Below are 13,577 nucleotides of genomic sequence, written 5' to 3'. Positions count from 1 at the left end.
ATTCACACTCCACTCTCAAATCACAGTATGTTGCTTTAGGAAGGTTCCTGGCACTGGGGACTTAACTTTCCCTTGTGATTTCTCAGCCTGTCCCAGGGAGTTCCTCTGCTCTGTGAATGGCCTGTGTGTCCCAGCATGTGATGGGATCAAGGACTGTCCCAATGGACTAGATGAGAGGAACTGCGGTGAGTGGTCCACTGTTCCCACCTCCCTGCTCCCATCTCTCCTCTCCTCAGGAATCTGCAGCTTAGTTTGACTCCCTTCTGCACAGAACCTGGCACTCAGGTCTCTCGGGGAAAATGGAAACCTTTGGGAGGCCTGGCTACACCAGTCAAGTGTGTGAAAGTAAGACAGGTATTTGTGTGGTGACAGCCTGCAGCTCAGTCAGGAGTTAAATCCATGATATCATGCATAGAATCTTCTTCCCCCCACAGCCAGAAGGCAGTTGCTGTGAATGCAGACACACAACATGACTGCTATGGAGGGATTTACTCCAGACTTTACTCCACAGTCAATTGACTCCCTAGCAAGGAGCAAAAGCACGACCACCCACATGGCTCGGCCCATCGCCTGCACTACAACCCAAGCCAATCAGCCCACCAGCTAGAGCCTTGACTGCCCATGATGTATGTGGCACAGTGAAGCTTTTTGTATTTGCAGAACATTGACAAATCTTTTCTCATTAAGTCACAGGGCTGCCCCATGGGGTGGGTATTATTAGTGTTCAAATTATTACAGATGAAGGAAACAAACAGAGAGTGAGCTCAGGTTATTAAACCAAGGCCACCCAGGCAGCCATGGGCAGAACTTGCTCCACAACCCAGGAGTTCTTGGCTCCTAATCCCATACTCAGTTTATTGGGCCATCCTGCCTGTAGGCAGCACTGTCAGTGAGTATTAGTCCTGGCACACAACACTTCCTCCCTGCTGTTCCAAGGTCTCGGATGAGGCTCAGAACTCTCTACTCATAGGAACACAAACGCTGGGTCCAATCCAAGGCCCATCCAATCCAGTCTCCTGGGCCTGACAGTGCCAGCACCAAATGCTTTGAGGAAGCACACCGTATCACGGAATATTATGGAATAGCATGTCCGTGGCAGACATTTCTTTCTAAAGCCATTGGTTAGGGCTTGGTTTATACCTTTAAGCATGAGAGAATATGTCCCTAATAGGGTTCTTTAAGGCCTAATGTTGCTGTAGAGAGTCTCATTATCCACATAAATGTCTGATTCTTTCTTGAATCCTGTTAAGCTCTTGGCCTCAGGGATATCTTGTGGCAGTAAGTTCCATGGGTTAATTATGAACTGGATTTTTTTTAAAGGATTTTTCAGTATTAAATGCATTCACTTTCAGTTTCCACAAATGAGCCTTTGTTCTTGTATGTTTAAAAAGAGGAAATAGGAACTGCTTGATTTCCCTTCTCTGGGGAGTTCGTTATCATGTGTGCCTGTTGTGTGCCCTCTTAATAGTCTCATGTCAAAATTAAACCATCTCCATCTTTTATATCTCTATTCACATTGCCTCAAGTTATTCCATGCCTCTAATCATCTGACCTCTTTACATTTAATTATCACATAACTAATAATGTTACTGAGACAATGTTTAGAGATCTCAGCCCCATTGTGTTTGGCACTGTACACATACATGCATGCACACACACACTATAATAAAACAGTTCCTGCCAGAAAGAGATGTAAGTCTTAAGTATCAGATAAAAGACTACAGGTAGATAAGAAAACAGGCAGTGGCAAGCAAGAGGTAACCATGAGCAGTTGTGTTAGCTGTAACATACTGTATAGTCAGTGCTCACTGAGCCATTGTTAAGTATTTTGCCAGCATTGTTACAAAGATGGTTTTGAAGTAAAGAACTGAAGGAAGATTGTGTAGGGCCTTTGTGGTCTTCTGGCATTGCCCCAGCTTTTTTGACATGGGATGGTCAAACCAGAGTCCTGTGTTTCATAGAATCATAGAAAATTAGGGTAGAAAGGGACTTCAGGAGGACATCTAGTCCAACCCCCTGCTCAAAGCAGGATCATCCCTGATTAGATCATCCCAGCCAAAGCTTTTTCTAGCTGGGTCCTAAAAACCTCCAAGGACAAAGATTCCACCACCTCTCTGGGAAAGCTCTTCCAGTGTTTTACTACCCCTCTGGTGAAAAAATTCTACCTACTATCCAACCTAAATTTCTCCTGCTGCAACTTGAGACCATTGCTCCTTGTTGTGTCATCTGCCATCACTGAGAGCAGTACAGTTCCATCCTCTTTTGAATCTCCCTTCAGGTAGTTGAAGGCTGCTATTAAATCCCCACTCAGTCTTCTCTTCTCCAGACTAAATAAGCCCAGTTCCCTCAGTCTCTCCTCAGAAGTTATGAGAAATTATGTGAGTTATGTACTCCAGCCCCAAACCATTTTTGTTCCCTCCAGTGGACTCTCTCCAATTTGTCCACATCCTTTCTGTAGTTGGAGGGCCTAAAACTGAACACAGTACTCCAGATGTGGCCTCAGCAGAGATGAATAGAGGGGAAGAATCACTTCCCTTGACCTACTGACAACACACCTACCAATGCAGCCCAGTATGTCATTATCCTTCTTTGCAGCAAGGGTAGACTGCTGGCTCATATTCATGTTATTGTCCACTGTAACCCCCAGGTCCTTTTCCGCAGAGCTGCTGCCCAGCCAGTCAGCCCCCAGCCTGGTACATGGGATTGTTTCATCCTAAATACAGGACTTCGCACTTGTCCTTGTTGAACCTCATGACATTTCTTTTGGCCCAATCCTCCAATTTGTTGAGGTCACTCTGAATCCTAGCCCCATCTTCCAATGTATCTACTACTCTCCCAGCTTGTTGTCATCTGCAAACTTGCTGAGCATGCACTCTATGCCATCTTCCCAGCCATTGATAAAGACATCGAACAAAACTGGCCCCAGGACTGGCCCCTGGGGCAGTCCACTTGATACCAGCTGCCAACTAGACTTTGAGCCATTGATTACTACACTCTGAGCCCAATGCTCCAGCCAGTTTTCTATCCACCTTACAGTCCACTCATCCAGCCTGTACTTCCTTAGCTTGCCTGTGAGAATATGGTGGGAGACAGTAGCAAAACCCTTGCTAAGATCAAGGTATACCACATCGACCCGTCTCCCTGCATCCACAGAACCAGTTGTCTCCTCATAGAAGGCAATCAGGTTGGTCAGGCATGACTTGCCCTTGGTGACTCCATGCTGACTGTTCCTAATCACTTTCTTCTCCTTCAAGTGCTTAGAAATGGATTCCTTGGGGATCTGCTCCACGACTTTTCCAGGGACTGAGGTGTGGCTGACTGGTCTGTAGTTCCCTGGATCCTCCTTTTTCCTTTCCTTAAATATAAGCACTTGGTTTGCCCTTGTCCAATCATCCGGGACCTCTCCTGAGCACTGCAAGTTTTCAAAGATAATGGTCAGCAACTCTGCTATCACATCAGCCCACTCCCTTATCACTCTCGGGTGCATCCCATCCGACCCTATGGACTTGTATATATCCAGCTTTTCTAAATAATCCCTAAACTGTTAGTTCAGTAGTCTGGGAGCTGACCTTGCCTGTGAAGACTGAGGAGAAATAGGCACTGAGTACATCAGCCTTTTCTGCATCCTCTGTCACAGGTTGTCTCCCCCATTCAGTAAGGGACCCACACTGTTCCTGATCCTCCACTTTCTACTGCCATATTTGTAGAAACCCTCTTGTTACTATTCACATCCCTTGCTAGCTGCAACTCCAACTGTGCTTTGGCCTTCCTGATTTCATTCGTGTGTGCCTGAGCAATGCTCTTATAGTCTTCACTAGTTGTTTGTCCAAGTTTCCACTTCCTTTTTTTTTATTTAGTTTACTAAAGAGTTCCCTGCTAAGCCAAGCGGATCTTCTGCCATACTTGCTAGTCTTCCTGCATATCAGGATGGTTTGTTCCTGCGCTCTCAGTAAGACTTCTTTCAAGTACAACCAATTCTCCTGGATTCCTCTCCCCCCCAGTCTGGCTTCCCAGGGGATCCTCCCTTTGAGTTCCCTGAGCAAGCTGAGTTTCTATCAAACGGTGCCCCATTATTTTTTTTTATAAAGGCATCATAATAGTATTTTTTGCATTGCTCTTATTCCTGTGCTTCTTACATTCTAACACAAACAGTCAATATACAAAGAGTAAATAGGGGCAAGTACTTACTATAGTGCAGCTGATGCACTGTAATTATCAGGTATTACCCCACAGAAAGTGACAGCTAAACCAGGGAGCTTACCCCTAAATAAAACAGGGCTACTTTACCCCAGTTAAGCTTTCACTTACTGTGGAGTAAAAGCAAGCAGTCAAACAGGAACTATGCCTCAGCTGCTCTGCAGTAGGTTCCATTTCCCCTTTAATTCACTGCAGTGGGATTGTCTGTTAGTACCTGCCCATCTACCGTTTTAAGCTCTGCTGTGCTACAACTAGAGACTTCCACTGAGCCATTCCCAATAACACCCAGGCCTTTCTTCCATGCTGTTAGTGAGTTTAAAATCCAGTTACATGCAAAAGTAGTTCAAATCATTCCTTCCTAGATGCACTGCTTTGCATCCATTGGCAACTGACTTTATCTGCTTTGTACATTGCCTATCCCCCAGTCCTGTCAGGGGCTTCTGCTCTTCCAGTCTTCTCTAGTCTCGACTCACCCAGACAATGTTGTGGCCCTTGTGTATTTTGCCACCTCCCTGTCCCCTGATCATTGACAACTGTATTAAACAGTAATCCTTGCACAGCACTGAGGCCTGGGGCACAACACTCTGGGCATGTCTACATATGCATTTACTCTGGCTTAAATTTACTGTGCAGTAAGTTACTGCATGGTAGACAGAAATAGGCCAGCGTCTACACATGCAGGCATAAAAGCACATTAATGCTGTATGTGGAATCACTTGGGACTAAAGTTAGTCCCAAGTCAGTCCATACACAGAGTGTTACTGTGTAGTAAGAAGTCTACATGTGTGTTACTGAACAGTAACTAATTGGGTGTAAATTTGCAAGATATAGGTATAAAATTTATGCTCAAGTTGCCATATTTACTGTGCAGTGTGGGCATGCATGTATAGACATGTGCCCATACTCCCCCCCACGACACCACAGCAGCGCTCTGCTAATGCTCTTTATTTCTGGTGCTCAGTCCTCTCCTATCTTCTCTTAACCACAAATGACCTGTCTCAGTTAGAAAAAAGGAGCTTTGTGATGGACAAAATGGGTGACAGGGGTAAGACCCAGTTTTTTGCCAGGATTCCAGAAGCAAAGAAGAATAGTCTCTTAATACCCTATATAGTTCAAGTCCCTTTCTCCTGCTAAGTAAATGTCACATAACTTTTCAGTTAGAATCTACTTGTCGCTAATGGTGGGTGTTGCATTGAGAAAAGAGGCTGCAACTTGCCATTCTCTTCTGAAACCCTCCTGTTTCCTCCTTGTGCTTTCATAGTGTGCTCTGCAAAATTCCAGTGTCAGGAAGACAGCACCTGCATACAGTTCACAAGGGTCTGCGATGGTCATCTGGACTGTGTCAATGGGAGCGATGAAGAGCAGTGCCATGAAGGTAGGGCAGGAAGGTCCCTGGGGTTGCAACAAGGTTCTCTTCTGCAATGCATACCCTACCACCTAACTTGAGCTATTGATAACCTTCTACCCTGAGCTCCCAATAAATGACAGTGGCTGCCAGCAAACACCCACAGGACTGATAGCTATATTTTCTCTCTGAACCAAATACAAAACACGATGGTATTTCTAAAGCAGCCCTAGATAGGAAGCTTTATGCTATGAATTTAGGTCAGGCAGGGGTGAGCAAATTCTGGCCCTCAGGCCAAATTGGGCCTGCAGCGGACTGCATTTCCCAGCAGCCCCTGCCTGCATCACTGTGGCCAGTTTCCATGAGATCCCAGGAGTGGTGGAGCTGTGACAGCACGGAACCAGGGTGGCCATGGAGACTGGGCCCAGCATTGCTGGCAGGGCACAACTGGGTGGGAAGCCGTTCTGGGCTGGGATCTTGCAGCGGTGACAGTGTGATCCAGAGCTGGGATCACAGCCACAATCTGCTGCTCGCATACTCCAGGCAGGGGCATGTGGGCAGTGAATTGCAGCTCTGCCCCAACTCCAGACCGCACTGGCACCACTGCAAAATCCCAGCCCTAGCCCCAGAGCACCTCAGTGCCCAGCCGCTTACGCTGCCAGTACTGCTGGGGCCAGTTTCCATGGAAAACCCGACCCTGCGCTGTCATGGCCCCACCTCCTAGGATCTCCATGGAAACCAGGGCAGGGGCTGCTGAGAAATAAAGTCCAGCCACCAGCCGGATCTGCCATTTTGCCCACCCCTGGTTTAGGGATTCACCAAGGCAGAAGGCTGAGATTTCTCCCACATCCTCCACTGAATAAACTCCTCTCCTCACTTAGCTCTCCCCCTGACTCTTCCTTCCACTTACATCCTTGCAGATGTTCCCTGCGGGTCATTCACCTACCAGTGTGCAGATGGGTCCTGTGTGAAGAAACCCAACCCTGAGTGTGACTCGGTTGCAGATTGCAAGGACCTGTCTGATGAGAAGAACTGTGGTGAGGAAGAACTAATGTTGCCTTACACAAAGTCAGGGCATTCTGCCAAGCACTGCCAGGGCTAGGTCTGATTATCAGATAGGAAGAAAGCTCATTTGACCAGTGTTCAGGTTGGCACTTGTTGGAGTCTTGGTGGCACCAGCTTGAGAAGGCTCCCACTGATAGAACATGAGCCAGCCCTAAACAGGCACTGCTGAGAGGAGGCTCGCAGTCCTTGCATCCCAGCTTAGCTAATTGGACATATCTGAACAGGGAAGATAATGCAGAGCGATTACACTTCCCTGTGACAATCATCAGGATAAACCTCAAATGGGAATTCTCACTAGCTTAGCTGTCGACTGTGCAAAACATGCCCCCCCACTGTGTGTTAGGCAAAGATGGCAGGCTATAAACAGAGAACTGGGAAGTCAGTAAAGCAAAAGAAAGGGTCTGATACGATGTATGGTGATGTCTTCTCCTCCGCCTCCTCTCGTGGTAGATGCCTTTCATAATTCCTCCTCCTTAGACTGTGGATTACAAACCTCGTTAAACCGGATTGTGGGTGGCGTCAACACTCTAGAAGGGGAGTGGCCATGGCAGGCTAGCCTGCAGATCCGTGGACGCCATATTTGTGGTGGAACACTTATTGCTGACCGCTGGGTGGTCTCAGCTGCCCACTGCTTCCATGATGAAAGGTAAGTGATACTGGAGGAATGTTGGGCAGGAGATCGGCATCAGATGGCTTTCAAAGTACCATTGACATGAGCCGTTTGGGCCTTAGCCTTATTCTAGTTGTGGTGCAGAATGACCACAGAGTTTTGTATGATGGACAAACTCAGCTCAGTAGTGCTCTGGGAAGTCCAAATGGAGATGTCTGTGCCTGTGATGGGGACAGGACCATAGCAGAGAGCTGGTGGGGGGGATCCCATCCACCCAGTGCTTACGCTGGCCATCATTAATAGCCCTGTCCCTGTCAGGGGACTCAGCTTCCCCAGCTACCTTCCCCATGTTCCTTTTTTTTATTTTTGCATTTCTGATTTTCTGACCCTCTCCTTCCTCTTCTTCTCTATCACTCTCCCTTGCAAAGCTCTATGCCTTGTCTGTCTTCCTCATCAAAGCAAATGTTTTTCTCTCCTGTGCTCCTAGACTGGCTTCCCCATCCATCTGGACTGTCTACTTGGGCAAGTACTTCCAGAACACCAGCAGCTACAATGAGGTGTCCTTCAAAGTGAGCCGCCTCCTCCTGCACCCATACTATGAGGAGGACAGCCATGATTACGACGTGGCCTTGCTCCAGTTAGACCACCCAGTTATCAGTTCACCCTTCATCCGGCCTATATGCCTGCCTGCCCGCACCCACCTCTTTGAACCTGGTCTCCGTTGCTGGATCACTGGATGGGGGGCCCTCAAAGAAGGAGGTACGTTGCAGGGCATTTGCCGATCTCGCCCTATATTCCTCAAGGTTAGGGTTGTGCGAAACCCAGCCCATGAACTGAATACAGCATCCTGCTCTATGATCTCTGGTAAAAGGAGGGTTTTGTGTTGTACAGGGCCTGGTTGCACAAACAGGGACACTGGAGACTCAAGAAAAGCCTGAAATAGATACATGTGGACAGCCACATGAGCATCCTTCTGGAGCTAGGGTATACCTGTGGGTGCAGGTGGGAAGGGCCTGTCCTGACCAAGACTCACTGCTCCCATAGTGTAGATAAGTCCTTTTTATCTCTCCTAAGCTTGGCTCTACTTCTCGGTAGCAGAATCAAGAAGTAGGGCACAGAAGGTCTTGTAGTCAAGAACTTTCAGACTTCCTAAAAATGTATCACAGCATGGCTTTCTGTATATCACCTCACTCTTAATTTAACCCTTTAGCTTTAAAAGTTTGAATGGGCCTGTGCTAGGTGACAGATGGAATATATGGGGGAATCCTCCCTCCAACCTGTATAGCAACATGATATAATGCCACAATGGCAGGCTCCCAGCTTTGCTTGAGAACTAATTTATGGGCATAATATTAAAGGCACAGAGGGCAGCTAGATGCCCAACTCACAGTGAAGGACTCCTCTCAAGCTCTCTATCTCTGGTCCCACAGGCCTTAAGGGCCTACAACCACCTTAACTACAGACATGCATCTCCTCCTGTCCTGTGCAGTCTCCTTCCACATTGTCACATCTTCACATGCCCCTTGCAGATCAGGTCTTAATGTTATTTTCATATCATTACCTTGGTTTGTCTCAAAATCAGATAGCTTCTACCTGAGCTTCTACAAACTGCCTCACATGCTTTCTTTCATCAGTTTTCATGATATGTCCTGACCATTTCATTCTCTACATGCGTACGTTGCTCAAGACATTGGGTCTTTTGTGAAGGCCCACAAGCTCTTGATTACATCTCCATACTCCATTTTCTTATATTGCACCAAATACTTTCCTTAGCACCTTGTTTTCAGCCACTTGCAGCTTTTTTCCATTTGCCTTTGGCAGCATCCAGGATTCACATCCATATAAAAGGACAGGTTAAACAATTGTAGTATAAAGAAAGTCTCCTAAATAAATAAATACCACTTCAATGCTGAGACAGTCCCAATCATGACATTGTGGCATCACATTGCTCCAGTGTGGAATAGTGTTGCTGCAAGGATCTGGAACAAGTTCCCTCAATAAAGTCAAAGAACATTCCAACTCTGAGACCCATGAAACATGAATAGAGAACATATAGACTTATGTCTTTTCTTCCAATTAATATTATGCAACACAGCCTCAATCTACCCTAATCAACATTGCAACAGGTACCCTTTAGCTCCCCCTAGTGCATCATCACATTTTATCAAACAAAATAATTGCAAATGGATGCAGCATCACAATAGCACAAGATTCAGGACAGATATGAGATTATAATTATCTGGGCTTGCAGATTAGACTCATAAATGTACAAAAGAGAAGGAATATTGAAGTGCATAGGTGTCCTGCTCTAGAAATGATCTCAGCAGGAGGGTTTTGGACTGAAGACTCAATAAAGGGTCTTTGATCAGCAAGTAGGGCTTGGAGGATCTTTTCTTATCATCATTATTTTTGCAGACCCATGTGAAGAACCATGTGTATTCACAGAGTTTTACAAACATAGCCCTTCCCAACAATAGAATAGTCTCCCATGAGAAGTAACAGAAACCTTGATTTAAGATTTCAGAATTAACTAGTGATTTAGGACACCCAAATTAAGATGCTTTAAAGAGATCTGATTTTCAGAGGCCAGTATCTGTGCATTTCCTGAAATTTAGGTCTCTTTGGGGCATTTTAAGCTGAGCATCCGAAAACAGAGATATTTTAAATCATTCATCCCTTTGTAAGAAAGGAGGCCCCCTTCACTTAACATGTGTGAAATTAGTTTGGACAAAACTCTGGCAAATATATAGTAAGAACCAACCCTAACATTCATAAATTCATAGATGTTGGGGTCAGAAGGGACCTCAGTAGGTCATCGAGTCCGACCCCCTGCCCTGGGCGGGAAAGAGCGCTGAGCAGAGTAGGGAACAGAGGGAACAGAGTAGGTGATCTACTGGAAAAGGGTTTTCCCAGTTACTCGGTATAATTCTCTGACAGGGAATTCTTCTCTGAAGGAAAGGGTCCAAATTTAGACCTCTTGTAGGCAGGTGCAACTCCATTTAGTTCAAAAGTACTGTCTCCATGTATAGAAGATCACAAGTGGGGCCCAAATTCCTTGTTAAAGAGTTCATAGTTTAATTAGAAAGAGAGATATGAAAAACAGGGAAACAATTCAGAAGGTAATGGGAGGATGATGTTAGAGAACTGATCACTGTAAGGTAGGGCAGCTTTGTGAAGGGAATGGTAAAGAGGAAAGGAAGCTCCTTTGCAGGGTACAAAGTCTGCAGCTATTCTAAACTCATGATGAGGTGCTTGTAACAGAAAGGGTGGCACAGGGGACGAAATGGAGCAGAGGGCAAGAAAAGCAAATGGAGATCCATAATGAGAGAGGGTGGTGAAGAATTCAGGAAACCTAAGGTAAGAGGGCTGAGAAAGGGAAGGGCCACATTGGCCCAGATGTGTTTCTGCATCAATGGATTTCACTCATTCAGGGGCTAATGCAGCTCTGTAGAACCATCATAACCCTTGTCCCTGGTGAAATGGTCACTCCAGGACACAGAATTGCCAGCATAAAGTTTCACCCTCTCACCTGCTCTGATGTCTCCTGAATAGAGCTAATAGGAATACTGGCACAGATGTAGAAATTTTACAAAAAACAGCATCTGATGATGGGAGCTTGGGCTTACCAAAAGCTCCACTACAGATCCCTGAGTGAGTTAGTCTATAAGGTACAAATCCACCCTATTGTCTACCAAAGCTTTTGTCAGAGAGATTCTACTCCTTGTTTATCGCAACCTTGATTGGAAAACTTTGCTCTGAATCAAGTGGAGCAGGGTCTTGAAATGGAGTCTCCACCGCCTTCCCAGGCCACATGGAGCCAAAATAAAATTCAAAACCTCAGAAGCTGCTGCAAAATGGAATTGTTATTGTCCAGACAGCTCTGCCCCTTGCATGCTCTACCAGGTATACAGTGATGTTAAATACAGCCCTCCATACAGAGCCTTGTAGGGGAGGGAGGAGCTTGAACTGACTCTAAAAGATGAAAAGCCCGTGTTAGGTTCAGGGAGAGGGGAACAATGAATGCAAGTGGAGGACAGGAAGATGAGTTGCATGGCAGCAATTTGGACAAACTGGAGACAGAGAGAGGCAGGACATGTTGAGTGGTTTAAGGGGATAACAGGAAGGCTCATCTGCTACTCACATGCCAGTCTTGTGTTTTGTACCCAGGCCACATCAGTAACATCTTGCAGAAGGTAGATGTGCAGCTGATCCAGCAGGACATCTGCAGTGAGACCTATCACTACAAGATCTCTCCCAGAATGCTCTGTGCTGGCTACCACAAGGGCGAGAAGGATGCCTGCCAGGTGACTGAGGAGGCATAGGGTACTCCCACCATATGACAGGATTGCCTAGCATCCTGTGGGTGAAGGATGGGAGGAGGTTCCTTCTGGCAGAACATGCTCTATAGACTTAAATAAGGGACATGACAATGGCAAGAGCTGACGAGTAGAATAACCCCTCCACCCCAACTGTCAGCCACCCAACTGTACCCATCCTCACCCTCCAGTTACAAGAGCAGAAATTTGTCTTCTCAGTTCCTTAGGGTGATGTCCAGGCTCCCAGGAGACTCTTGGTGATGTAGCCTTATGAGAGCTACACCAACCCCCTTGGGAAGTTTATTCCTCAGTGTCTGTACTGTATTTAGGATTGCTGGTGACAGAAATACAGCTTCAATGTTCCCTCTTTCATTCCAGCCCATTATATCCTCGCTCTTAGCTCCTCCTTTACATTCCTTTTGAGCAACAATCCCCACCTCATCCCTTTGGAGGAGGTTCCCATCATTCCTCCCAATCCCAGACCCTACCTTACATCAAATGTAACTGCCTTTTCCCTCATTATTCTACATTCCCCAGTCATTGCGACTGGTCCCAATCATTGTAGGATCCAGTTCAAATTTGTCAGCTTCGAAGACTCCTGTGGACTTGCTCCAGCCTCTTTCCTCCTGGGGACTTTGCATTGACTGGAAGAATAGATGGAAGATAGAAAGCATCTAATAGCTGGTTGGAGGAATGGGACCCACACTCTCAAGGATGTGCTAGCAGCTAACATCAGTTCTCATAAGCCTTTGGTTTCTGGTTCTCCCTTGCACCTCTCTGCCTGAGGTACAAATCTCTGTGGTAGATGCTGCAGACACCTCAGGTACTGGGATGGAGCAGCGGAGTGTAGCTACTCAATGGGGCCTGACCAGGAAAGAAAGAAAGGGTAATGCATTGTCAAAAAGGTTGTAAGATCATTGTTCTCCAGCATCATCAGTGTAGGAACCTGATTGGCCTTTCTTTCTTTTTCCCTCTCCAGGGCGATTCTGGAGGTCCCCTTGTCTGCAAGGAGCCCAGTGAGAGGTGGTTCCTAGCTGGCCTGGTGAGCTGGGGGCTAGGATGTGCCCGTCCAAATTATTACGGGGTCTACACCAGGATGACGCAGGTGCTGGGCTGGATGAGGCAGACGATGAGCTGAGGAGTGTCTGTGCCTTCCCCATCCATTATCTCCTCCTGACACTGGTCATTTTGTCTCCAGTGATGGGAAAGAGAGACTTGTTTCAAAGTGTTGTCAGGGTTGGGAGGCCTGCAGCCTTCAGTATGAACTCAAAGATGATATGTAGCAGAGGAAAACTAAGGAGAAGTACCAGAAGAAGTGTCTGCTGCCCCCTGCTCTTCTCAAGAAATGTCCAATTTTTTATTAAGGTCAAGCACACGAAGGGCCAGGGCTATGGTGCATTCTGCAGGGGGGCAAGGGAGCATAGGTTTCCAGGGTTCCTGGACAGATGTTTTCTGGTTAAGTTACTGGGGGGGAAGGCATGGGCGAACTCCATGATTCATTCCCCGTCCCAAAGCTGGCACACTTGCCGAAAGAAAATCATACTGATGTAGCTAGAGCTGAGCTCCCCGTAACTGTGAAAACAATCTGCTTCTCTCTGTCTCTGCCTGTCATTCATCCTTCTCTTTCCCCTTCCTCCTTGCCTTACACCTCCTCCCCCTGCTAATTGCTGCTTTTCTTAGCTAGAGCATGTGGTTAGGGTTCAGCTGTGCATCCGTTATGTATCAGTGCCTCAGGTCAGGAGACCATCGCTAAGCCGTTGTGTGTTGCTGCATCTCTCCTGTAATAGCGCCACCCTCTTTTGCTCCAGTTGGACTCCCTCAGGCAAAGTTCCTGGGCATCTGAGAAGCCTCCTTCCCAGTTCTGTGAATTAATTTAATACCTTTAACACGAGGATCTTCCTTCAGTTCCATCCTCAGAGCCCAACTGGGCAATGAATGAGGGGAGAAGGTCACAGACTGGGTACTTTAGATGGTGATTGCTATGTATTTATAAAGAAATATTATGGGCCACTCTCTAGAATTGGAAATAAAGTGTATTATTTTT

The 13,577-nt window shown here is 46.5% G+C and overlaps 1 protein-coding gene across 1 annotated transcript in view; it reads left to right on the top strand.

The window, feature by feature from the left end:
- TMPRSS6 (transmembrane protease, serine 6) overlaps positions 1 to 13,577 on the top strand; it is a 35,121-nt gene extending 21,544 nt beyond the window's left edge. The window contains exons 12-18 of the mRNA XM_019544861.1: positions 87 to 185; positions 5,459 to 5,572; positions 6,463 to 6,579; positions 7,085 to 7,253; positions 7,705 to 7,976; positions 11,385 to 11,521; positions 12,513 to 13,577. Coding sequence (XP_019400406.1) covers positions 87 to 185; positions 5,459 to 5,572; positions 6,463 to 6,579; positions 7,085 to 7,253; positions 7,705 to 7,976; positions 11,385 to 11,521; positions 12,513 to 12,671 — 1,067 coding nt within the window. The 3' untranslated portion in view covers positions 12,672 to 13,577. The remainder of the gene's footprint in view (positions 1 to 86; positions 186 to 5,458; positions 5,573 to 6,462; positions 6,580 to 7,084; positions 7,254 to 7,704; positions 7,977 to 11,384; positions 11,522 to 12,512) is intronic.

This window comes from Crocodylus porosus, unplaced genomic scaffold, assembly GCF_001723895.1.
Source record: "Crocodylus porosus isolate Cpor-Errol unplaced genomic scaffold, CroPor_comp1, whole genome shotgun sequence".
NCBI lineage: Eukaryota > Metazoa > Chordata > Crocodylia > Crocodylidae > Crocodylus > Crocodylus porosus.
Note: the sequence above shows the minus strand (reverse complement) of the source record. Positions and strands in the feature narration are given on the sequence as shown.